Source organism: Lagenorhynchus albirostris, chromosome 6 (assembly GCF_949774975.1).
Source record: "Lagenorhynchus albirostris chromosome 6, mLagAlb1.1, whole genome shotgun sequence".
Taxonomy (NCBI): domain Eukaryota; kingdom Metazoa; phylum Chordata; class Mammalia; order Artiodactyla; family Delphinidae; genus Lagenorhynchus; species Lagenorhynchus albirostris.
This window is the reverse complement of record NC_083100.1, coordinates 13,966,951-13,993,127: the sequence shown is the minus strand read 5'-3', so window position 1 is coordinate 13,993,127 and position 26,177 is coordinate 13,966,951. Positions and strand designations below refer to the sequence as shown.

At 40.7% G+C, this 26,177-nt stretch overlaps 1 protein-coding gene and 1 long non-coding RNA gene across 4 annotated transcripts in view; both read right to left on the bottom strand.

Moving 5' to 3' along the window:
• Positions 1-26,177, bottom strand: part of LOC132522044 (uncharacterized) — a 98,110-nt gene that overhangs the window by 44,733 nt on the left and 27,200 nt on the right. Inside the window, exons 2-3 of one of the 2 annotated variants that reach the window (XR_009541031.1) lie at positions 3,433-3,586; positions 1,111-2,876 (exon numbers count right to left, since the gene is read on the bottom strand). This is a non-coding gene — a long non-coding RNA (uncharacterized LOC132522044). Of the gene's footprint in view, positions 1-1,110; positions 2,877-3,432; positions 3,689-26,177 lie in introns of those variants that run through there. The other variant, XR_009541030.1, reaches the window with a different exon arrangement.
• The window catches only part of FAM124B (family with sequence similarity 124 member B), a 31,039-nt gene continuing 19,465 nt past the window's right edge, over positions 14,604-26,177 (bottom strand). For both annotated transcript variants that reach the window (XR_009541029.1, XM_060151965.1), the window contains one exon: positions 14,604-14,882. Coding sequence is in view for 1 of the 2 variants with exons in the window: in XM_060151965.1 (XP_060007948.1) it covers positions 14,781-14,882 (102 nt within the window). In the remaining variant the exon portion in view is untranslated. The remainder of the gene's footprint in view (positions 14,883-26,177) is intronic.

The following is a 26,177-nucleotide window of genomic DNA, read 5'->3' as shown; positions in this document are numbered from 1 at the left end:
TCCAAAATTTTTTATGTGTTTCAACCTAATCTCTTTCTCAGCTATCTTGGTGTTCTCTTCAGTGATTAGAAGGTAGGGTGGACACAGGGAGGAAGGGACCCAGCAAATATAGGAATTTCTGTAGCAAATGGAGAAGGAAGGAGTGCCATAAACACTGAAGTCATATAAGTTTTGTGCTAGCAAATAAAGAGCAACTCCACCCCAAAACAATTTATTGGATCCCTTGGATGTGTTACAGGTTAATTGAATTCAGAGTCAATGGTTATTTCTGACCTTGTCAAATACAGGCTGTGACTTCGGTCAATACAATTAGTACTTCCATTTTTGAAAAGTGTTTCAGGACCATACAGAAAACCTATATCAATATTCCAACAACACCCACAGACAAATCACAATTTCTCATGAAGAAAGGTAGAGCTCATGAAATTACCGGACTGTCACCACATCACGAAAAAGTCAGTGACTTAGAATTCCAAAAGAACATTTTTTGAAGTTAGAAAGAGACCTCTGCTATTAACATAAAGTTATTAATAACCTTTCACTGTTAAAGGGTACCAAGAATTATGATTCTCATAATAAAGACATCATTGCGCTGACATGAATAGCATTCTTGGAGTTGTTAAAAGCAATGCATGCTCCTTTTAAAATGAGAGGAAAGACTCTGCACCCAATTTTTAAAACTTTTAGAAACACTTTATAATTCTTTGTTTGGTTTCATATAATGATAATAATTATAAGTAAGTTTTTTAAAAAATCACACTTTTCCACTGCACAATACACATAATACCAGGTGGGAAGGATAACACATTGGAGAACAACCAGGCCTTCTATGCTGCCGCGGCACTGTCACTGTAAGGCAAACATTGGCCTTACACTTAACAATGACAAACTGTTTTTAATACAATGGTCACTACTGCCTCTGAGTGGTGGTTATTTTAAGAGTTTAAATTTCATTAATTTTAAGTCCTCTCAGCCTAATAAGAGAGAATTTTGAGACTGACAAAGTATATATCTTTTCAAGTTTAAATTCTGAACATGAGGTTATAGCTTAAGAACATGAAGAGTCTATTTTATTTAGAGCAAGAGAGTACAAAAATCTCATAAACGTACACAGTTGGCAGGCTTTGTCCATAAAATCTGGGTTCCACAAGGAAGAGGGCTCCCATGTCTCAGTGTTTTTCATCCGGGTAACGCTCGTTGACATCCATGTTTTGCCTGGCAGCACAGTCATTAGATGCGCTGGGCCACCATGTTTATGGAAGTCATCATCCATTCAATGCCTCTGTGGCAAGAAGAGCATTATTTTAAATCATCAACGCACCACAACTGGGATTTGTCTGTTTGCTGTTTCTAACAGTAGGGTGGTAGTACAATTTAGTTTGTCAAAAATAAAGATTTGGATGATGGTTCTGAGGACTGATGTAAGCAAGTGACATTGCAAGTTGCTGTTCCTACAAACTGCAGGTACATTTTGACAATTAGCAGCCAACAATATCGTTTGCTCAAATCAGACCTAACAGAATTAGCATATTAGACTTGGGATTATATGATGTTGAAAGGTGTTTCTACCATCTTTTTCACTCTGAAATGAACCAAATGCACAAAAAAGGATAAAAAGAAATGGCAACTCATTCTCTGAGGAAAATAGAAAACATTAAGAATCCAAATCATGGAGAGAGTTGGGAAGAGCTGGCAAAGCACAGACTTCTCCAAAGTGATGAAACATCCACGGGGCAAGCCAATGACCTCTAGCATGATACAAAATGATCTGTGAGGGTGGACTGGGCTGGGGGATGCAGACACCCCCTTGAACCCCACTTGACACCATAGGGTGAAACAGGTAAGAGCGGTAATAAATAAATGAGGCATCCAACCCAGCTATTTAGACAAACATAGACAAAATGGCTCCAAAAGAAGTAATAAAGATAAAAGCAAAAGTCAATGAGACTGAAAAATGATAGAACTAGAAGAATAAAACCATCTTGCTCTCTAAAAACAAAATGAAAATTTAAATAATCCAGATAAACTGTTATCTAATGTAGTAGTTCTCAACATGGGCAATTTTGCCCCACCCTCACCCCCAGCAGACATTTGGCAATGTTTGGAGATATTTTAGCTGCCACAACTGGGGTGAAAGGGGGTTGCTACTGGTATCTGGTGAGTCAAGCTCAGGAACGCTGCTGAACGTACTACAATATCGGGACAGTCCGCCACAGCAAAGAATCGTTGGGCCCCAAATGGCCGTAGTGCCAAGGCTGAGAAACCCTAATCTAATCTAATCAAGAAAAAGGGTAAAAGAGTACATATAAATAAAATAGGAATGAGAATAGAGAAATAACCTCTCAAAGGCATTCGAAAAATTATAGAGCCGTTCACTCAAATCTAAGCAAATAATTTTGTGAATTTGTATGTAATTAATGATTGTGTCAGAAAATATGCATTATTAAAAGACACTGCAGAAAAGATAGAACTTCTAGACAAATTATCATAGAAGGAATAGAGAAAGTTGAAAGAAGAGAGAGAATGAAAGAGAAATACAGTTGACCCTTGAACAGATCATTTTCATGCTATTTATTTATTTTAATATTTATTTATTTATTTGGCTGCCTCGGGTCTTAGTTGTGCACGTGGGATCTTCTGTTGTGTCGTGTGGGCTTCTCTCTAGTTGTGGCACGCGGGCTCAGTAGTTGCAGCGCGTGGGATCTTAGTTCCCTGACCAGGGATCAAATCCACTTTCCCTGCATTGGAAGGTAGATTCTTAACCACTGGACCACCAGGGAAGTCCCTTCATGTTATTTAAATAGCTCCAGAGCATAGAGTATGGAGGAAGTCTTCCCTTTTTCAAAAAAAATTGGAGTTACATATGATATCAAAACCTGACAAAGAAAATCCATGAAAAAGAAAATTACAAGGGAATTTCAGTAATAAATATCGATGTAATAAAACAAACTATTAGCCAGAAGATTCTATCAGCACTTTAAAGCAATAATACATGATGCCAGGTGGGATGCATATTAGTGATGGAAGTTTCAACATTAGGAAATCTAATGTAATTTACCATTTTATAATTACCAGTTTAATAAATCATAGAAGAATTATATGATCATCTTCATTATTTCCAAAAGACATTTGATAAAATTCTACATCTATCCTTTAAAAAAGGATTACATAGGTACCTTATATCATGATTTTATGCACCATATAATATCTATAAGATATAAGATATACCCATACATTAATATGTAGTTACATTTAGTTAATTATAAATGTATGTGTTTAAGGAAAAACATATGTTTTTTCTTAATATCACCATGAAGAAGAGAAAGCCTCTTTCTCAAGACAGGACATTCCAAATATTTCATAGTCCAGGATACAAAGATTATTCCAGAAATGAGCACACAGCACAAACAGAACCAAGTTGCGTTGTCTCACCTGGAACCGTGGTTTATTCTTGGAAAGAGGATTTTTCTGCTCTGGAGCGTCATTGGTATGAATCTGGATTTGTGACAGCAGAGCCTGACCAGTTCTTCAGAGGTGTGCAGAATTCAGTCAGATGTGCTCACAAAACTATAAAATTTTTGTCCTGCTAGGTAAGAAGGATATGAAAAGAATTTAGAAGAGAATCAAAGAATTAATAGCTGAATCCCGTCAAATGCTGAAATCATCTGGTCAGGGGCTTAGAGTCTCAAATCTGATTTCAGAATTAAATAATGTGTACAGTAATTTGAGAATGGCTGTGAGGCCACCCCATTTGATAAGCATGGACTCAAAGTCCCTGTTGGCTCAATGGCCCTTAAAGAGAGCTCTGTTTGTCCCTCTTGACGAAAAATACCCTCCCAGCGTGTTACTCCAGATCTTATGTCCTGACCAAGACTTCTGGTTGCATTCAACTTCATCACATATGGAGATAAAAACAATCCGTGCACATTGGATATTTTAAGCACTGGTGATGCTTAGGAGAATTTGAGTACTTAACAGGTTAATCCAGTCATTCCAATGAAAAAGCACATCTGGTAATTGACTGAAACTTGAGTTTTTCAGGTGAAAGGAATAAGAGAAGTTGATTAAGGTTGTAAACAGTATGAGAACATTTAAGAGAATTTATGAGTCTCCATATGAACAATTTTTATGTATTTGACTTATCAGAACATCTAGGTACTTGGGAAGGTTAGTTTGTTAAACTAAGATTTTGAAGGACTTCAAAGAAAATTGAACATATTAAATTTACAAATAAAGTTTAAATATTTAAGAGAATTTTATTAGATTACAAAAGCACCCTTAAAAGTGACTGTTAACATTTGCTAGGTTTATAAATAGGTAAGATCTGTAATTTAATTTTTAAAGTACAAAGAAGAATTAGGTTTCTAAATTTGTCACTTACTAAAGAGTAGTAGAAAGGACTTGATAACTTATTAAAGTTACAAATTTTAGCAAAGTCAAATTTTGACTTACTACAGTCAAGTAATAATTTTGTATATGCCGATTAGACTCTGAGTAACCTTGAGTACAGACGCCACCCTCAGTGACACCCAAACACTCCCTTTGACAAGGAGATCACAAGCATCCCTTAGCCTGGAGAGCCCAGGGGTGGTCTCTGTTACTGTCAAGGGGAAGCCTGTCCCACAGCGAGGCAAAGCCAGAAGCAAGAGATGAAAAGATAAACTCTTTCTCTGTGTCTCTCCCTGCCTGAAGCCTGACCTCCCTGAACTTTTGAGAGCCAGTACAGTCCTTCTTTATGCTTAATTTGAGTTGAGCTTCTCTTGCTGGAAATAAAAGCACACTGTCTCTGGTGTTTGCAGCTCAGACCTTCTCCCATCTTGTGACCTTTTCATCTTCTCTCCCAGCTTTGAAATTGACAGCTCATGTGAGGGTTACAAATATTTAACTTTCTGTGTTAGCTTATTTAGACACAGATAAATTGTTTTTAGTCCATTTTTAATGTGACTAGAAAAGATTCAGGTTAAGGTATAGCACTTTTAGTATATTGATGGGACTCCTACAAATGAGAGGGGGAAAAAGACAAGACACCCAATAGGAAAATGGATAGAGAATAGTAATGTGCAATTCACAAAAGAAAACTGACCCCTCACTAGCAACAGAGAAGTGCAAATTAAAACAACTCTGAGGGCTTCCCTGGTGGCGCAGTGGTTGAGAGTCCACCTGTCAATGCAGGGGACACGGGTTCGTGCCCCGGTCCGGGAAGATCCCACATGCCACGGAGCGGCTGGGCCGCTGAGCCTGCACGACCGAAGCCTGTGCCACGCAACGGGAGAGGCCACAACAGTTAGAGGCCCGCGTACCGCAAAAAAACAACGCTGAGAACGCACAGATACAGAGAACATACTAGTGGTTACCAATGGGGAGAGGGAAGAGGGGAGGGGCAATACAGGGGTAGGGGATTAAGAGGTACAAATTATTAGGTATAAAATGAGCTACAATGATACATTGTACAACACAGGGAATACACAGCTAATATTTTATAATAACTATAAATGAAGTATAACCTTTAAAAATTGTGAATCACTCTTTGTACACTTGTAACTTATATAATATTGTACATCAACTATACTTCAAAAAAAACCACACAGAAAAAAATAAAAAATAAAACAACCATGAGATGCTATTTTTCCCCATCAGATAGTCAAAAATTCAGAATTTCAATAAAATCATTTGTTGGTAGGGACGTGGAAAAACAAGAACCCTTATGCATTGCTGGTGGGACCATAGCTTGTGTGTTCATTTGGAGAGCAATATGGCAGGATTTTGTAAAACTGAGAAACCTGTACCTTCAGATACAGCTTTTCTACTCCTGAGTCTACTTCCCAGAAAAATTTTCTCATAGATGCATTGGGGCTTCTAGGCGTTAGAGACCATGAAGTTGTCCATAAAAACGGGAACAGATAAGTAAAATGTGCACCACCACGCATAGAGATTGCTGAACAGAAGGAAGGAAGGAGCTAGCTGTGCATATAACACCAAGGACAGATCTCAAAACCTCATGTTGATTGGAAAAAGAAAGTAAGGAACAGAATTGATTTAGAGCATGATAACATTTAAGTACATTTTCTAAAACAGAAAGCAATACATATGTTTCTCATGAACATACATGTAAAGAAACTTACAAAATCATTTGGAAAGGTATATAGTAAATATAACAGACACAGGAGGGGAAAAATATTAGGAACGAGGAGTGAGGAGAGAGGAAAATAAAATAAAATCGTAAAAGAGAGGCTGCAGCGTAGAATGATGGTGATTATATGCCATGAAATTAGTATGATCAGCTCAGTTCTATGCATCTAAAAAATCTTCATGATCGTAATTTGGAATTGAAAGAGGTAAAAGCAAAGCCAAGAGAAATAACATAATATTTCCCCTAAAGGAAATGTGGGCACACAAACTCAACAGAATGGCTGGTAAGCAAAGCCATTTTCCATGGATGCTAACAATAGAGTAAGTTTATGAAAGAATATCCTGTGGCCATGACAGAGGAGAAACAGAGCTCCAAATTACATAGAAACTATGATTGTAACTACATGAAAAGGAGAAAAACGCATGAGAGCACAGGGATATAGAAACAGTTATGTAAGGAGGGGGAATTATGAGTAAAATTTCCTGTAGTAAAAAAAATCATTAAAATAGTTTGAAAATAAGACACTCTGTAGAGCACAGGGAACTGTACTCAATACTCTGTAATGACCTATATGGGAAACGAATCTTAAAAAGGGTGGATATATGGATAACTGATTCACTTTGCTGAGCAGCAGAAAGTAACACAACATTGTAAATCAACTAGACTCCAATAAACATGTTAAAAATAAATAAAAAATAAGCATCCCAAATTCCAAAAAATAAGACATTAACAGAATATACGAATAGATATCAAAGACGAGAACCACATTACAACTGGCCTTCTTGGAAGACAACTATTTGTTTCGGCTTCCTTGCTTTCTTATTTTTAAAATTGTACTAGCTGGTCTTCTACCACATGCCGCAAGCAACGATGCTGAAAAAGACCTCAGAAGAGATGGGGCGGGAAGAGATATGGGAACATATGTATATACATAACTGATTCACTTTGTTATACAGCAGAAACTAACACACCATTGTAAAGCAATTATACTCCAATCAAGATGTTTACATAAATAAATAAATACAAATAAAAAGTCATTAGGAAAAACAAAACAAACAAACAAAAATAAAGAGATGGGGAGAAATTCCACAAAGTGTTGACATCTGTTAGATGCAGCTACAGGGATATCCACGATGTTATTTTCTGTACTCTTGTGCATATTTGAAATATTTCTTAATTAAAAGTAAAAACAGAACAATGAGATAGGATGCAAAATGCCTAGCTCACAGCCTGGCCTGGAGGAGGCAGGTGGAAAACTTTGGTTCCCCTCCCCATCTGTGCCCCTACTCCTCCCCCTATCTCCGTGGAACCCTCCACAAGGCCTCAGGCTTACGCCACCCTTCACCGGTCGCCACCTGCCCTGCTAATGGATTTTTACCTGTTGCAAGACTTACCCGTTACCATCGCTTAAATGGTCAAAGTTTTGCTGGAACCACTGGTCCTTTTCATCGTTCGCAGTTGATGGTGGAGGAGACCTATCTGTCTGGGGAGGAAGCTCTGGGCAGAGGAACAGAAGAGAAGCAGCAACGAGTACAGCAGCCATCCAGGAGCTCGGCCCTCATTGTCCCCCTTGGAACGGCGTTGGCCCCGTTGCTCTATCTACTGCCCCGATACAGGTTCCCCAGGCATTGGCACTTTGTCCTTGGCCCCTGGACCTTCTTGATGTCCACAGTTTAAGACGCCTCTAACCACCACCCTGTGATTTAGGGGACATTCTAGTAAAAAGGGTCTAAATATGGGAGAGGGTGACATCTAGAACTTTCCCACCAGCAAGAGCCAAAGCTGCCTAACAGTGACCTCTCAGTTGTTCTGCTGCGGAGGAGAGCCCTGGTCTGTGGCTCCAGGGCCGCAGGAGCCCCTGAGGGTAGGTGCCAGGGTGAGAGCAGAGGAGAAAAGTGCCTGCATCGCCTTCCACTGAGCAGTTTCCTTGACGTTTCTCCTGGGCCTGTGAACAACCCTGCCTCTCTGTTGTCTCCTGCTAGACACCTCTAAACTCCAAACAGAAAATGACAAGATGCCAACGAAAGCACCACGAGCCCGGATTGCACTAAGTGTCACCATCCTGCTTGAATCCAGGGCTTCTGAACCTTGAGTCTTCGTGTCATCCTTCCGATGTCCCTGGTTCTACTGATATCTGTCCCTTGCCAACTTCTCCCCCTGTTCCTCTTCCTTCCTCCTCATTCTCCATTATCTATCTGATTATCAACCACAAACACTACTGAGTTCCTACAAAACTTCCAGGGCTTCCTTGAGAGCTAAAGGCTGTTGATGGGGTCCCCACCACCGAAAGAGCTTCCAATTTAGTTGAGAGAATAAGAACTACATGAAATGCTGTAAAAGCAATGCGTGTACCTGTGCCGAGTATGAAGTGGGAGTGGTGGTGCCTGATTCTTAGGGCATGCAGAGCCTCCTTGGACAGTCCTGGAGAGACTTGGCCACTCAGCACCTCCTAACCAGGCAGGAGCCCAGTCCAGGTCTTCAGAAAGATTGAATAGCCAGTAAGAAAGGTCAAAGTTTCAGGTGGTAATGGAGGCTTTTAATGGTACAAGAATCCTGCCCCCTTGAGCACTCAGTTGCTAGCATTTTTCAGAGCTGAAAACTAAAAGAAATACTGTAATTATAAGGAATAAGAGGGTATGAGTTTAGGAAGGGCCTCAGACATGCTGTCTTGGCACTGACCCAGAAATCAATAATTACACCCAAGAAATCAACCTTGCTCTGATGGAAGGGTATGCAGGATAAACAAGGACCATGGGTGTCATGGCCTCAGGAAACCCTAACGAATCTGTTATCTGAGCATTACCCCAGAGCAGCTAAAGGATTCTTATCTTCCCAGTCTTAGTTCCACACAGGTTCCAAAGAGCCATATTAAAACAGGGAGTAACGGGCTTCCCTGGTGGCGCAGTGTTTGAGAGTCCGCCTGCCAATGCAGGGGACATGGGTTTGTGTCCCGGTCCGGGAGGATCCCACATGTCGCGGAGTGGCTGGGCCCGTGAGCAACGGCTGCTGAGCCTGCGCGTCCGGAGCCTGTGCTCCGCAACCGGAGAGGCCACAGCAGTGAGAGGTCCACGTGCCGCAAAAAAAAACGAAAACAAAAAAACAGGGAGTAGCTTTAACATTAGTCATCTCTTGCCTGAGTCCTCTAGTGTTTTTCCTGGAAGATTAGAATGACATCATTGTTCAGGATGTGTTTCAAACTAACAGTTCAGAGATCCTTATTTGATCAGGCAACTCCTCCTTTTAAACAGTGGGTAGCTTATGTATTCTAGGATCCTGATTTGTTCTTTATCTGAGTTATTGCTAAGAATATCTGAATAAGGCCTAGATTCTTATTTTTAACCAATAAAAACAATAAGACCTGTATTTGCCCTCTACAAACACATACTCCTTCCATGCTCAGCAAAGAACTTTCCTGTTCAGAATTAGATAACAACATTAAAAGTTATGAGCACTGCCCCAGTGTTCACTGCAGCACTATTTACAGTAGCCAAGACATGGAAGCAACCTAAGTGTCCACTGACAGGTGAACGGATAAAGAAGATGTGGCATATATATGTATAATGGAATATTACTCAGACATAAAAAAGAATGAAATAATGACATTTGCAGCAACATGGATGGACCTAGAGATTATCATACTAAGGGAAGTAAGTCAGACAAAGACAAATATCATATGATATCACTTATATGTGGAATCTAAAAAAAATGATTTGAATGAACTTTTTTATAAAACAGAAATAGACTCACAGACATGGAAAACAAACATGGCTACCAAAGGGGAAAGGAGGGGGAAATAAATTAGGAATTTGGGATTAACAGATACACACTACTATATATAAAATAGATAACCAACAAGGTCCTACTGTATAGCACAGGGAACTATATTCAATATCTGGTATGTAGATAACCTATAAGGGAAAAGAATCTGAAAAGAATCTGTACCTTGCTGTACACCTGAAACTAACACAACATTGTAAATTAACTATACTTCAATTTTTAAAAAATTAAAAAAATAAAGACACCAGGAAAAAAAAAAGGAATGGCCACTGAGATGAAGAAGTAAGAGAATGATGTCCAATTAGAAATAATAAGATTCCAGGAAGAACTATTATAAGAACAACTTCTCATGAAAATAGTGTCATAGCCACCCACAGATGGCCTTCACGAAGCGAACAAATTGCAGAGGCTTCTGATGAGAAAGAAACTGGTGAAAATTGCATAAGAGGCGGATGACATTTAACATCCATGATCTTGGGCTTCCCTGGTGGCGCAGTGGTTGGGAGTCCGCCTGCCGATGCAGGGGACACGGGTTCGTGCCCCGGTCTGGGAGGATCCCGCGTGCCGCGGAGCGGCTGGGCCCGTGAGCCGTGGCCGCTGGGCCTGCGCGTCCGGAGCCTGTGCCCTGCAGCGGGAGAGGCCACGGCAGTGAGGCCCGCGTAGAGGAAAAAAAAAAAAAAATCCATGATCTTCTCATGCCAGGGGTAGGGGTGCTATTTTTGGAGCACAAAAAAAGGTTTATGTTAGTTTAGAATCAATGTAAAGGTTTTCCTGCCATATTTTATTTTATTTATTTTAATTTTCAGTGGTTGGGAATGTTCTCTTTAAATAAGGTTTACAGGGGAATTCCCTGGCCGTTCAGTGGACCCAGAGCTTTCACTGCCATGGCCTGGGTTCAATCCCTGGTTGGGGAGCTAAGATCCTTCAAACCATATATATATATGGTTTACAAAATATTTAACCTGATTTTGTAATAATCCTCTTACCACCCTGACCAAGTGTCTAAATCAAACTCAATGGCAGCTCCAGTCATCTTTGACAATTAAATTCAGAGAGCTCTTTAATATTTACCCTGAAGGGATGTCTAAAACCCTTTAGAGTTCCTAGGATTTAATCTAACATGTGTCCTGCTATTTTCAGCATTTGGTCTCAAAGCTGCTATATTCAACTCATCTGAGAAAAATAGGTGTGGATTAGAGACACTTAGTGACACTGGCCCCTTCCTTACTTCTAATCGTTTGGGGTGGTTTTTTGCCCACTTTGGGTTAATGCAGAGTTCTGTTTTGTTTTGATTTTAGTATAAATTCTTGTAAATATATATAAAGCAACAAAACAAGGAAAAGAAAGAATTGATCAAAAGTAGGTGAAGGTAGCTAATTCATATTGAAATGAAGTATTACAGAATCAATTCCCAGAATGAAAACACTTCTATCTCTGATCACAAGGTGGCAGTAGTACCCTACTCATATAATATAGATAACCGATGCTCTGAGAATTTGTGAATACTGATTAAGTCGGTGAGAATGTACATCTGTGACTCTATTTCTGTTCTGTAAATGAGTAACAGATGTAGAGAACAAACTTATGGTTAGTGGGGGGTTGGGGGAGGAATAAACTGGGAGATTGAGATTGACATATATGCACTAATATATATATAAAATAGATAACTAATAAGGACCTACTGTATAGCACAGGGAACTCTACTCAGTATTCTGTAATGACCTACTTGGGAAAAGGCTCTAAAAAAGAGTGGATAGATGTATATGTATAACTGAATCATTTTGCTGTACACCTGAAACTAACACAACATTGTAAATCAACTACACTCCAATAAAAATTTTAAAAAACAAAAAACGATGAGAATGTATATTGCAGATGTGTGACACATTTTCCCCATTCAGGTCAAGATTTTTTTTCAACGGAATTGGATTGTATGAATATTTACTGAATGCTAGTCTGAGGGAAGCCCACACACAGTTCCTTGGTTTTGATATAGTCCTTTCAGGATCACTTCCACACATAGTATAGGCTTCAGGAACAAGATGGCAACTTGAGTGGGTCCTCGGCATCATTTAGGGTTGTACTGGCTTGGAGAGCTCTAGTAAGGCATGGTCTTGGAAGCTTCCCAAATGAGAATCATCTAAAATTGGCTCCTTGTGATAAATTACCACAAATAGCCGGGGTTCTTTAAAACCAGCTTTCGGGCTTCCCTGGTGGCGCAGTGGTTGGGAATCCGCCTGCCAATGCAGGGGACACGGGTTTGATCCCTGGTCTGGGAAGATCCCACATGCCGCGGAGCAGCTAAGCCCGTGGGCCACAACTACTAGAGCCCATGCAACTAGAGCCCATGCTCCGCAACAAGAGAAGCCACCGCAATGAGAAGCCTGCGCACCGCAGCGAAGAGTAGCCCCCGCTCTCTGCAAATAGAGAAAGACCGCCAGCAGCAACGAAGACCCAACGCAGCCAAAAATAAATAATTTGAAACCAGCTTTCTTTTCTCCTGTTCTTGCAGACGGCCTGGCTTGACCCTGACCTCCCTCCATACAGACCCCACCCTGACCCTTCAGAAGTGTCGTCCTCCCTGACTGGCAAGTGACTGTGACACTTCGAGACATGGTTTGGGGCTTCTAGCCCTACTCCCTGTGGGTGGTAGCTCTGCACCCATCTCCCTTACCATTGGCCACGGCTTGTCCCTGGACTGGCTATTGCTGCTCCCAGCTTGCTCGCTGGGATGGAGATAATGGCATAGCCCACTCACTGGAAACCCACCCACTTACCGAAGCCAAGGCTTAATACCATCTTTTCGTTAAGAAGTGCATTCTAACGTAAGACAATTAACTCGAGTCCATTTGAACAAACGTCAGAACAGAGTATCATAAAGAGTATATATTTCTTTGAGCTTGATGAGATTTTGTGTGTAGGTATTTTTCATTCATTCAAAACACAATCATTCTTCTCCCCACTGAGAAGAACATATCGAACCTTCCGCAGCCACCCTCTCACCAAGTTCATTCTCTGCCGCTGCTGTGTTCTTTTAACTGTTCCATGCCACCTCCAGCAAAAAGTACTGGGCCCCTTTGTGGTTCTCGGGAGCCAGACTGTCTAGGCCGGTAATCCTAGTTTAGACATTTACCAGCAGAATGCCCTTGGGCGAGTTACCTAAGCTAGCTAAGACACCACCAAATCAGAAGGTCCAGGGTTCACACATGCGAAGGACATGGCACAAGGCCAGGCACTAAACAAGCGCTTGGTGAACAGTCACCATCATATTCTCACTGTTCTGTACGTCTAGAAATAGTTTCTTCATTTGGATTAAGCGTGCCTTTTTCTTCTGATGCTTTGACATCTGGGGCCTTGCTGACCCTGGAGAGACTGCCCCCCTTAGGACTAGCCAATTCCTAGAGATAGTTGAAGACTCACGTGAGAACATGCCTTTCACTGACAATCCAGCCAGTCCAGAGTCCACATCCAATCACCTCCTTTATCTTTCCCTCACGGAGCTCGCACACTGGACCACTATGCCCAGTCTTACTCAACCAGGGCCAGGTACCAGACAACTAGACACAGTTCTACCCAGAGTCTGCTGAAATTATTCAAACTAACCAATCCTAAACCTGATCACTTTGCCTCACCTGTTCCTTCCATGGAAACCACAATAAAGGTTCTTGCCCACATTTTCTCTCTCCGCCTCTGGTCTGATCAACCCTGGTGCCGTGTGGCCCCACACGGCGTGGTGTGCTCCCCCTCCTCTTGGGAACTGAGAGTAATAAATTATCTGTTCGTGGCAGTCATCTTCTGAAGTACTGGTCTCCCCATGCATGGATACTAATAAAACGTACATTTTAGATTCAAGATAGTCTTGAGATATTGATATTGTCAATGTTATTAGAATTAAACTCTACCCATAGACATAATTGCCAATGTAATTCATAGAATTACTATCTAACATCTACTGTGAGCTAAACACCCTACTCTGTGATTTGGGTATACAATAATTTAAAACAGTCTGTAATTTTCCTGATCTTATCACCTCTTAGAGGAATCAGATACATGTGTAACATAAATAACAGGGATGACAGAACAAACTGTGATCACTGCAATTACAGAGACACGAGGAAATCATGAGAGGGCAGGAAAAATAATGATTCATCCTAGGAAGACATTTCCATTATTAATGGACTCCAACATTTTCATTTTCTCTCAAATATTCTACATGTCCTTATTCTACACAACTAAGCCTTTTCAATGCAATGTGGGAATTGATAAACACTTTAAATTCACTGTTTAAAAAACCTAGCACTTCCTTGATTCATTCAAGTAAACCATTGCCACCTGACAAGATGTTATGTTCCTGTAACACACATTATGAACCTTTACTGCCCACAATTACTTCAAAGACAGAAATGAAGTGTCAGAACTTGTTTTATACTTGGAAAACTCAGTTATAATATATACGTGGGCAACTTGTATTTGGCGTCCAACTAGCCTGGCCTAGTGACAACCTAGTAGGTTCACTTGGCATAAAGTTTACCTCGAACTGAAAATAAGCAAAAAGTATTTCGAGATTTCTTTAAATCCTTCTATTATACAATTTGACTGCCTCTTTGGATTATCATTTTTTTCACTTAAGGGTGATTTTTATGATGAATAAAGTATGACACACACATAAGGATCTCCTTACCATGAATATTCACTAAGCATTGGCATCTTCCTGTGATGTAGGGGAGCCATCTCACATCTTACATAAGAGTACTGTAGGGATTATTAATATGTGGTTTCTGGATAGCCCCACTCAGATTTCTTCATGAGGATCACTCCCAATGGCAGGTGTCTTTCCTGCCTTTTTCCAGTTGCTGTCTCCTTCTTTTTGAGGTCAAAATAGCCCAGAAAGGACATGGCTTTCCATCCACGGACCCTCTTCCTGCTGTGCCAATGCAAGTGTTCTCGAGCTCCCTGTTAGCCCACATGGTGCCCTCTGTAAATCAGAAAAAGACAACTCTCAGTGCCACCCCTGGGAAATTGTCCTAGCAAACAGGGGTTCATGTGTGTTCAAATGGTGAAGGCAGCCCTGGTGTGTGCACATACAACCTGTGTACCATATGATAAGCCCTGCTCACACCTGTGAAAGAGAAATGTACATTCCTTGCCTATCTCAGCACTGGGTGCCGATGTCCAGGACTGTCTGACAAAAAGCGTAGTGTTTTGCAATTAATAATACAGGACCAAGGTTTGTGAATTCTTTGCATTTTTAATTATGTAAGATTCCAGGTTATTCCAATCAGACCTCACTTCCTGTCACTTGCATCCTGATGAACTTTCTGAACAAAAGCAAAAAGATGAAGCTTACACTGGCAGAATGAAAACATCCCCAGATCTTAACCCCTAATAGTGGGCTGGGATTTGTGTGTTGAGTTGTCATTTTTGTTTTTCCTTCCCTTTCCTTATCCTTCTAACCATGGATACATTTTTATTAAGGAAAGGACAAGGGGAGATGAAGAAGCATGAATAGAGCATCTCCATCTACATTTTTGGAGTGTAGTATATTGCTGTGAACATTTCTGTGGGCATCAGTGGAAGTGAATCACCAAATCAAATGAATGAGGCAAATAACAACGTGTATCATTACAAGCAACCAAGTAAGGTTTGCATAGGTTCGTTCATCAATACCACCTACCTGTTAATATTCTTTGTGGGGTCAAAGTAGTAAGTTTTAAAATAGTGTTAATAGTGAATAATAATATTAGAGTTTTCTTAAAAATGAATTTATATTACTTTCATACGACTGAATCTCATGCTTAAAACATGTGCTCCTTATGTCTTGCCCTCACCAAACACATACATGCACACACACACGTACATATACATACACTATTTAATTTGGTGAGAGTCAAAATGAAAGCATATGCCTTGAGGACATACATCACCTCTACGTTTTTCTATGAAAAGAGTTGAGAATCATGGTGCACTCGTTTCCTGTGGCTGCTATAACAAATTACCATGAATTTAGTGATTTAAGTCAACGTGAATTTATTAATATTATCGTAAAATTCTGGAGGCCAGAAGTTCGAAATAGGTTTGACAGGATGAAAGCCAAGATGTTGGCAAGGCTGGCTCTTCTGGAGGCTCTAGGGAAGGGCCTGCTTCCTTGCCTTTTCCACGTTCTAGAAGCTACCTGCTCATGCCTCCTTCCTCGCATCACATCACCTCTGCCTCTTCTGTAGTCAAGGCTCCCTCTTATAAGAACACTTGTGGTTACATTTAGACCCCAGGGGAAAACCCAGAATAATCTCCTCATCTCACCACTCTTAACTTAATCACATCTGCAAAGTCCCTTTCATCACATCAAGTAACATTCACAGATTCCAGGGCTTAGGAACTGTGTATCTTTGGGGACCATTATTCAGCCATATATTCACAAAGAGTAAGGTAATGAAGAGTCAGGAATTCAAGATCAGACAGCCTGGGCTCTTTCTACTTGTTGTGCAAGTCACTTATACTCTGCCTCAGTTTCCTCATTTGTTAAATGAGGATAATAATCGTACCTCCTTTGTAGAGTTGTTGTGAGGATTAAATGAGTTAATATATGTAAAAATCTTAGAAACTGAACTGTACAAGAAAAAAGTCTTAGAACAGTGCCTTGGATATATTGAGTGTTCATTATGTTTGAGCGATGATTATTATCCTACTAAAGACTTGTGCATCCGCTTGGCAGACAAACACACACACACACACACACACACACACACACACACACACACACACACACACCTCAGCATCACTTTCTCTTGTCTCCAGGTCCTCACCTTAGTTCCAGGCCCAAAGTCAGTGAGCTCTGGATCTGAGCGCATGTTGGCTAAGGCACCATGTCTAAGATTCTCCCCATGGCAACTCATCTGAGAGCATCAGGGAATTTGGTTCAGCTCTTGTCACATTAAACAAAAGATCCTGCTTCCATGGTCATTGGCAACTGAGAGCAAGATCTTGGCCTGATTCTTGTCCCTACTCGTGCTCCTGTGATCAGCTTCCATCCCAGTAGACTCACTCCTTCCTTCTACCCCAACTGCCCCTGGTCTGCAAAATAAAATCACTGACCAGGGAGACAGCCCTCTTTTCTTCCTTCAGTCTCTCTCTTGGGACAGAACGGCGCCCCCAGTCACTCTCAGCTCTCTGAATCACTCACTCATCCTGTGGAAGTTGACCTCGCTGGATCTTTTTGTGACTGTAACCCAGGGATAACTGAGCAGAAACTACAGAGCTATCGACTCAAAGAAGCAAAGCCTTTGCCTTCCGTAAAGACATCTGAGATTCTGGCATCTCTTTCTTAATAAGAGGTTGCCTTTTCCCGGGCACCCTCTGCCTCACTCCTCTTGGAGCAAGGGAACTGGTCCACCACAAGTGACAGCCATGAGGATGTTGGTTTATTTCCACTACGTACCTTTCCATTTTCATCCACCTCTGTAGCCTCTCTGCAGAAGTGAACTTACAAAACCTAACAAAGTCACAGAAATTGATCATCTTCATTTCAGTACAATATAGGACAGAAAAATGTCAGCCTGTAGTATAACTGAATGGTGTGAACATATTGAGTTCAAGAGGTGACAGGGGTGGCACTTTTCAGACTTAATAAAGAGTTCCCAGGACACAGCTATACTTTCACCTCTTTCCAAAATTATGCTCACAACAGAAGAAAAAAGTTCCTTATGAAGCAGAATTTAATTGCCTCATTGGAATACCTCATTTTCATATGCAAAATGCAAAATAGTCCCAAATTCAAATTTCACACTAAGTTACTCAGCCTCACCAAGACTTTCATGGGTGAGACTGAAAGCAGACTCTGGTCTCCATCAGTGCGGGAGAAACCACTGAATAACCATTTAAGGAGGCAATTGACTCCCTCTTGCAAGAGCACTGGAGTCACATCTAACTGCTGAACAATCATCAACAGGGAGACACTGGAACTCACCAAAAAAGATACCCCACATCCAAAGACAAAGGAGAAGCCACAATGAAATGGTAGGAGGGGCACAATCACAATAAAATCAAATCCCATAACTGCTGGGTGGATGATTCACAAACTGGAAAACACTTATACCACAGAAGTCCACCCACTGGAGTGAAGGTTCTGAGCCCCACATCAAGATTCTCAACCTGGGGGTCCAGCAACAAGAGGAGGAATTCCCAGAGAATCAGACTTTGAAGCCTAGTGGGATTTCATTGCAGGACTTCAACAGGACTGAGGGAAAGAGAGAGTCCACACTTGGAGGGCACACACAAAGTAGTGTGCACATCAAGACCCAGGGGAGAGGAGCAGTGACCCCATAGGAGACTGAACCAGACCTACCTGCAAGTTTTGGAAGGCCTCCTGCAGAAGTGGGGGTGCCTGTGGCTCACCACAGGGACAAGGACACTGGCAGCAGAAGTTCTGGGAAGTACTCTTGGCATAACCCTTCCTGGAGTCCACCATTAGCCCCACCAAAGAGCCTCTAGGCTCCAGTGTTGAGTCACCTCAGGCCAAGCAACCAACATGAGGGAACTCAGCCTCACTCATTAGCAGACAAGCAGATTAAAGTTTTACTGAGGTCTGCCCAGCAGAGCAACACCCAGCTCTACCCACCACCAGTCCCTCCCATCAGGAAGCTTGCACAAGCCTCTTAGATAGACTCATCCACCAGACGGCAGACAGCAGAAGAAAGAAGATCCACAATCCTGCAGCCTATGGAACGAAAACCACATTCACAGAGAGAAAGACAAAATGAAAAGGCAGAGGACTATGTACCAGATGAAGGAACAAGATAAAACCCCAGAAAAACAACTAAATGAAGTGGAGATAGGCAACCTTCCAGAAAAAGAATTCAGAATAATGATAGTGAAGATGATCCAGGACCTCAGAAAAAGAATGGAGGCAAAGATCGAGAAGATGTAAGAAATGTTTAACAAAGACCTAGAAGAATTAAAGAAAAAACAGAGATGAACAATACAATAACTGAAATGAAAACTACACTAGAAGAAATCAATAGCAGAATATCTGAGGCAGAAGAACGGATAAGTGACCTGGAAGACAGAATGGTGGAATTTACTGCTGCAGAACAGAATAAAGAAAAAAGACTGAAAAGAAATGAAGACAGCCTAAGAGACCTCTGGGACAACATTAAACACAACAACATTCACATTATAGGGGTCCCAGAAGGAGAAGAGAGAGAGAAAGACCCGAGAAAATACTTGAAGAGATTATAGTTGAAAACTTCCCTAACATGGGAGAGGAAATAGCCACCTAAGTACAGGAAGTGAAGAGAGTCCCAGGCAGGATAAACCCAAGGAGAAACATGTCGAGACACATAGTAAACAAATTGACAAAAATCAAAGACAAAAAAAAATTACTAAAAGCAACAAGGGAAAAATGAGAAATAACATACAAGGGAACTCCCATAAGGTTAACAGCTGATATCTCAGCAGAAACTCTACAAGCCAGAAGGGAGTGGCACAACATATTTAAAGGGATGAAAGGGAAAAAACTACAACCAAGATTACTCTACCCAGCAAGGATCTCATCCAGATTTGACATAGAAATCAAAGGCTTTACAGAAAAGCAAAAGCTAAGAGAATTCAGCACCACTAAACCAACTCTACAACCAATGCTAAAGGAACTTCTCTAACTGGTAAACACAAGTAAAGAAAAGGAATTACAAAAACAAACCCACAACAATTAAGATAGTGGTAATAGGAACATACATATGGATAATTACCTTAAATGTGAATGGATTAAATGCCCCAACCAAAAGACACAGGCTTGCTGAATGGAAACAAAAACAAGACCCATATATATACTGTCCACAAGAGACCCACTTCACACCTAGGGACACATACAGACTGAAAGTGAGGGATGGAAAAAGATATTTGATGCAAATGGAAATCAAAAGAAAGCTGGAGTAGTTATACTCTTATCAGATAAAATAGACTTTAAAATAAAGAATGTTACAAGAGACAAGGAAGGACACTACATAATGATCAAGGGATCAATCCAAGAAGAAGATATAACAATTATAAATATATATGCACCCAACATAGGAGCACATCAATACATAAGGCAAATGCTAACAGCTATAAAAGAGGAAATCAACAGTAGCACAATAATAGTGAGGGGTTTAACACCTCACTTACACCAATGAACAGATCATCCAAAATAAAAATAAATAAGGAAACAGAAGCTTTAAATGACACAATAGACCAGATATATTTAATTGATATTTATAGGACATTCCATCCAAAAACAGCAGATTACACTTTCTTCTCAAGTGCTCACGGAACATTCTCCAGGATAGATCACATCTTGGGACACAAATCAAGCCTCGGTAAATCTAAGAAAATTGAAATCATATCAAGCATATTTTTGGACCACAACGCTATGAGATTAGAAACGAATTACAGGGAAAAAAACGTAAAAAACACAAACACTTGGAGGCTAAACAATACGTTACTAAATAACCAAGAGATCACTGAAGAAATCAAAGGGGAAATCAAAAAATACCTAGAGACAAATGACAATGAAAACACGATGATCCAAAACCTATGGGATGCAGCAAAAGCAGTTCTAAGAGGGAAGTTTATAGCTATACAAGTCTACCTCAAGAAACAAGAAAAATCTCAAGTAAAAAACCTAACATTACCCCTAAAGAAACTAGAGAAAGAAGAACAAACAAAACCCAAATTTAGTAGAAGGAAAGAAATCATAAAGATCGGAGCAGAAATAAATGAAATAGAAACAAAGACAACAATAGCAAAGATCAACAAAACTAAAAGCTGTCTCTTTGAGAAGATAAACAAATTGATAAACCATTAGCCAGACTCATCAAGAAAAAGAGGGAGAGGACTCAAATCAATAAAATGAGAAATGAAAAAGAAGTTACAATGGGCACCACAGAAAAACAAAGCAACATAAGAGACTACTAGAAGCAACTCTATGCTAATAAAATGGACAAGCTGGAAGAAATGGACAAATTCTTAGAAGGGTATAACCTTCCAAGACTGAACCAGGAAGAAATAGAAAATATGAACAGACCAATCACAAGCACTGAAATTGAAACTGTGATGAAAAATCTTCCAGCAAACAAAAGTCCAGGACCAGATGGCTTCACATGTGAATTCTATCAAACATTTAGAGAAGAGCGAACACCCATCCTTCTCAAACTCTTCCAAAAAATTGCAGAGGGAGGAACACTCCAAAACTCATTCTACGAGGCCACCATCACCCTGATACCAATACCAGACTGAGATACTACAAAGAAAAAGAAAATTACAGATGATGAATATCACTGATGAATATAGATGCAAAAGTCCTCAATAAAATACTAGCAAACAGAAGCCAACAGCACATTAAAAGGATCATACACCATGATCAAGTGAGATTTATCCCAGGGATGCAAGGATTCTTCAATATATGCAAATCAACCAATGTGATACACCATATTAACAAATTGAAGGAGAAATACCATATGGTCATCTCAATAGATGCAGAGAAAGCTTTTGACAAAATTCAACACCCATTTATGATAAAAACTCTCCAGAAAGTGGGCATAGAGGGAACCTACCTCAACATAATAAAGACCATATATGACAAACCCACAGCAAACATCGTCCTCAATGGTGAAAAACTGAAAACATTTCCTCTAAGATCAGGAACAAGACAAGGATGCCACTCTTGCCACTATTATTCAGATAGTTTTGGAAGTTTTAGCCACGGCAATCAGAGAAGACACAGAAATAAAAGGAATACAAACTGGAAAAGAAGAAGTAAAACTGTCAGTGTTTGCAGATGACATGACATTATACATAGATCATCCAAAAGATGCCACCAGAAAACTACTAGAGCTAATCAATGAATCTGGTAAACTTGCAGGACACAGAATTAACGCACAAAATCTCTTGCATTCCTAGATAATAACAATGAAAGATCAGAAAGAGAAATTAAGGAAACAATCCCATTCACCTTTGCAACAAAGAGAATAAAATACCTAGAAATAAACCTACCTAAGGAGGTAAAAGACCTGTACTCAGAAAACTATAAGACACTGATGAAAGAAATCAAAGAAAGATGACACAAACAGATGGAGAGATATACGATGTTCTTGGATTGGAAGAATCAGCATTGTGAAGATGACAATACTACCCAAAGAATCTAAAGATTCAATGCAATCCCTATCAAACTACCACTGGCATTTTTCACAGAACTAGAACAAAAAACTTCACAATTTGTATGGAAACACAAAAGACCCCGAATAGCCAAAGCAATCTTGAGAACAAAAAACGGAGCTGGAGGAATCAGGCTCCCTGACTTCAGACTATACTACAAAGCTACAGTAATCAAGACAGTATGGTACTGGCACAAAAACAGAAAGATAGATCAGTGGAACAGGATAGAAAGCCCAGATATAAACCCATGCACATATGGTCACCTTATCTTTGATAAAGGAGGCAGGAATGTACAGTGGAGAAAGGACAGCCTCTTCAATGAGTGGTGCTGGGAAAACTGGACAGGAACATGTAAAAGTATGAAATTAGAACACTCCCTAACACTGTACACAAAAATAAGCTCAAAATGGATTAAAGACCTAAATGTAAGGCCAGAAACTATCAAACATAGGCAGAACACTCTATGACATAAATCACAGCAAGATCCTTTTTGACCCACCTCCTAGAGAAATGGAAATAAAAACAAAAATAAACAAATGGGACCTAATGAAACTTCAAACCTTTTGCACAACAAAGGAAACCATAAACAAGACCAAAAGACAACCCTCATAATGGGAGAAAATTTTTGCAAATGATGGAACTGACAAAAGATTAATCTCCAAAATTTACAAGCAGCTCATGCAGCTCAATAACAAAAAAGCAAACAACCCAATCCAAAAATGGGCAGAAGACCTCAATAGACATTTCTCCAAAGAAGGTATACAGATTGCCAACAAACACATGAAAGAATGCTCAACATCATTAATCATTAGAGAAATGCAAATCAAACCTACAATGAGATATCATCTCACACCGGTCAGAATGGCCATCATCAAAAAATCTACGAACAATAAATGCTGGAGAGGGTGTGGAGAAAAGGGAACCCTCTTGCACTGCTGGTGGGAATGTGAATTGGTACAGCCACTATGGAGAACAGTATGGAGGTTCCTTAAAAAACTACAAATAGAACTACCATATGACCCAGCAATCCCACTACTGGGCATATATCCTGAGAAAACCATAATTCAAAAAGAGTCATGTACCAAAATGTTCATTGCAGCTCTATTTACAATACCCCAGAGATGGAAACAACCTAAGTGTCCATCATCGTATGAATGGATAAAGAAGATGTGGGACATATATACAATGGAATATTACTCAGCCATAAAAAGAAACGAAATTGAGTTATTTGTAGTGAGGTGGATGGACCTAGAGTCTGTCATACAGAGTGAAGTAAGTCAGAAAGAAAAAGACAAATACCGTATGCTAATACATATATATGGAATCTAAGAAAAAAAAATGTCATGAATAACCTAGGGGTAAGACAGGAATAAAGACACAGACCTACTAGAGAATGGACTTGAGGATATGGGGAGGGGGAAGGGTAAGCTGTGACAAAGCGAGAGAGTGGCATGGACATATATACACTACCCAACGTAAAATAGATAGCAGGTGGGAAGCAGCTGCATAGCACAGGGAAATCAACTCGGTGCTTTGTGACCACCTAGAGGGGTGGGATAGAGAGGGTGGGAGGGAGGGAGACGCAAGAGGGAAGAGATATGGGAACATATGTATATGTATAGCTGATTCACTTTGTTATAGAGCAGAAACTAACACACCATTGTAAAGCAATTATACTCCAATAAAGATGTAAAAAAAAAAAATGGGGTACCGAACCTAGAAGGGTGGAATAGGGAGGGTTGGAGGGAGGGAGGCACAAGAGGGAAGAGATATGGGGACATATGTATATGTATAACTGATTCACTTGGTTATAAAGGAGAAACTAACACACCATTGTAAATCAATCATACTCCAATAAAGATGTTAAAAAATATTAATAAAATAAAATGGGGAACCGAGATCCATACGTAACCCAACACTAATGCAATGAGTTAGGAGCTCACTAAATACACTGATGCCGTGCTAATGGCACACAATCCAAGGAAATCAATTCTTTCATTCCTTTATTCAATCAACAAACACTCACTGAGTGTCTTCTCTGGTTCTGGCACTGTTTTAGGCCTTATAAATACAGTTATAAAGGTGACAGGCAGGTTCTAACTCTGATGGAGGTTATATTTGTGTGTGTGTGTATGTGTGAGAGAGAGAGAGAGAGAGAGAGAGAGAGAGGGAGAGGGAGAGATAGAGACAGAGTAGGGTGGGCTAAGGGAGAGTAACAGGCAATACAAATAAATAACTAAACCAGAAAATTATAAACCATATAATTATAAGGGTCTATAGTGGGTTGAATGGTGGCCTCCCAAAAGTTATGTCCCTCTCCTAACTCCCAGAACCTGTAAATGTGAACTTATTTGGAAAAAGGGACTTTGCAGATGTAATTAAGTTAAAGATCTTGAAATGAAATCGTCCTGAATTATTGGGGGCGGATGACCTAAATCCAATACCAAGTGTCACTGTAAGAGACAGAAAGAGATATAAGAAGAGAAGAAGGTGACTTTGGAAATGGAGTCAGAGATCAGAGTTTTGCAAATGCAGCCAAGGAACGCCTGGAGAAGCTGGAAGAGGCAGAGAAGGATTCTCCACTTGGGCCTCCAGAGGGAGTGTAGCCCCACCAGCACCTTGATTTCTGACACCTGGCCTCCAGAGCTGTGAGGGAATACCTTCTGTTGTTTTGCACCATGACGTTTACAGTGTATTTGTTACAACAACTCTAGAAAACTAATACAGCTTTTAAAGAAAACAACATGGGCTGATGGAGGCCGGATACTGGAAGGTCTCATGCTGTCAAAAACTATGCTCTTTGCAAGGAAGAGGAGACCAGGAGCTGCATCCAGGGTCCCCCTCACAAGTACTATGCAGAAGGTGCTCTTCCTTGGTTACCAGCTACAGTTGTGGCCAGGAGTGGACCTCTGCTTCCGTTGCCAGCCAACATCTCTTCTCACTTTTTCTGATTAATAAAAAGTCCCTTTCTTGTGTGGACCCACATGTTGTTCAAGTGGGTCTGACTCCCTCCCTGTGTCCCTCCAAATCTCATTCACACAAACAAACACAACCACAGTGTCACCAATCAGAGAACCCCATCATCTGGGCACAGTGATTGGTCCAGGAATAGACATGTGACTCAGGCCAGGCCAATCAGAGAATTTTCTCTGGAACTCTGAGAAAAGACTTCCTGTCTCCACTAGGGGTGCGGCTGGTGGAATGTGACGCTGGGGCTGTGGTTACCTGATGCAGGCTTTCAGTTAAATGACGCTGTAGCTTTCCTTCTTTCCCCCTTTTGTTTAAATTAGTTCTCAGTCTCTCTTGCTTGTAAATGAAAGGGCTCTAGGTTGAGGCCCTGTCCTGGTGACCTAGGCCAGACCACATGTAGCACATAGGGTTCTTTCCATCTTCCCTGGACAAAAGTCTAGAGGCAGACCTACTTCTCAGAACGGACCCTGCACCCACTCTGCGTCCAGTCCTTCTTCGCCTGCTAAAGGGTAGGGGGCGGGTCTTCTCACTGTCTGGCCGTGAGGGAGAAGAAAGAAGCAATCCAAGAGGAAAAGAATCAAAGCCAGGGGAACTTCAAAGAGACACTGAACCCCAAACGACCGGTTTTTAAAATCTTTGTTTATCCCTTTGAAAATGCAGTTCCCTTACAATGTGCCCCAATTTTGTTCTTGGCCCGAACCCCGATCAGTGTTTCACTCTGTATCAATCTCAGTTATTTGGTGCAAGAACAGAACTGATTGTAGCCGATGCGAGCTGAGAACGGATTGATCAGAAGGCTGGAGAACTGGCTCAGAAGATGCAAAAGAACAAAAGGAGGATGAATCACAACCAAAAGCAGGCCCCTGGACCAATGTGGGGTAAGGGCTCCAAAGCCAAAGACTGACGTCACTTCTCCCTGGGACTGCTGCTGCCGCCTCCCCCGACCCTAAAGGAGTTTTTCCACATCAAGACTCTAGGGGAGAACACCTGATTGGCCTAGTGACAACATCACGAGGGGACGCGCGGATGGAAAGTATTTCAGGTGGGCTCTGCCTCCTGCTGATACTCCTATGGGGAAATTTCCTGAACAGAAATTAATTTTTAAATATCTGTA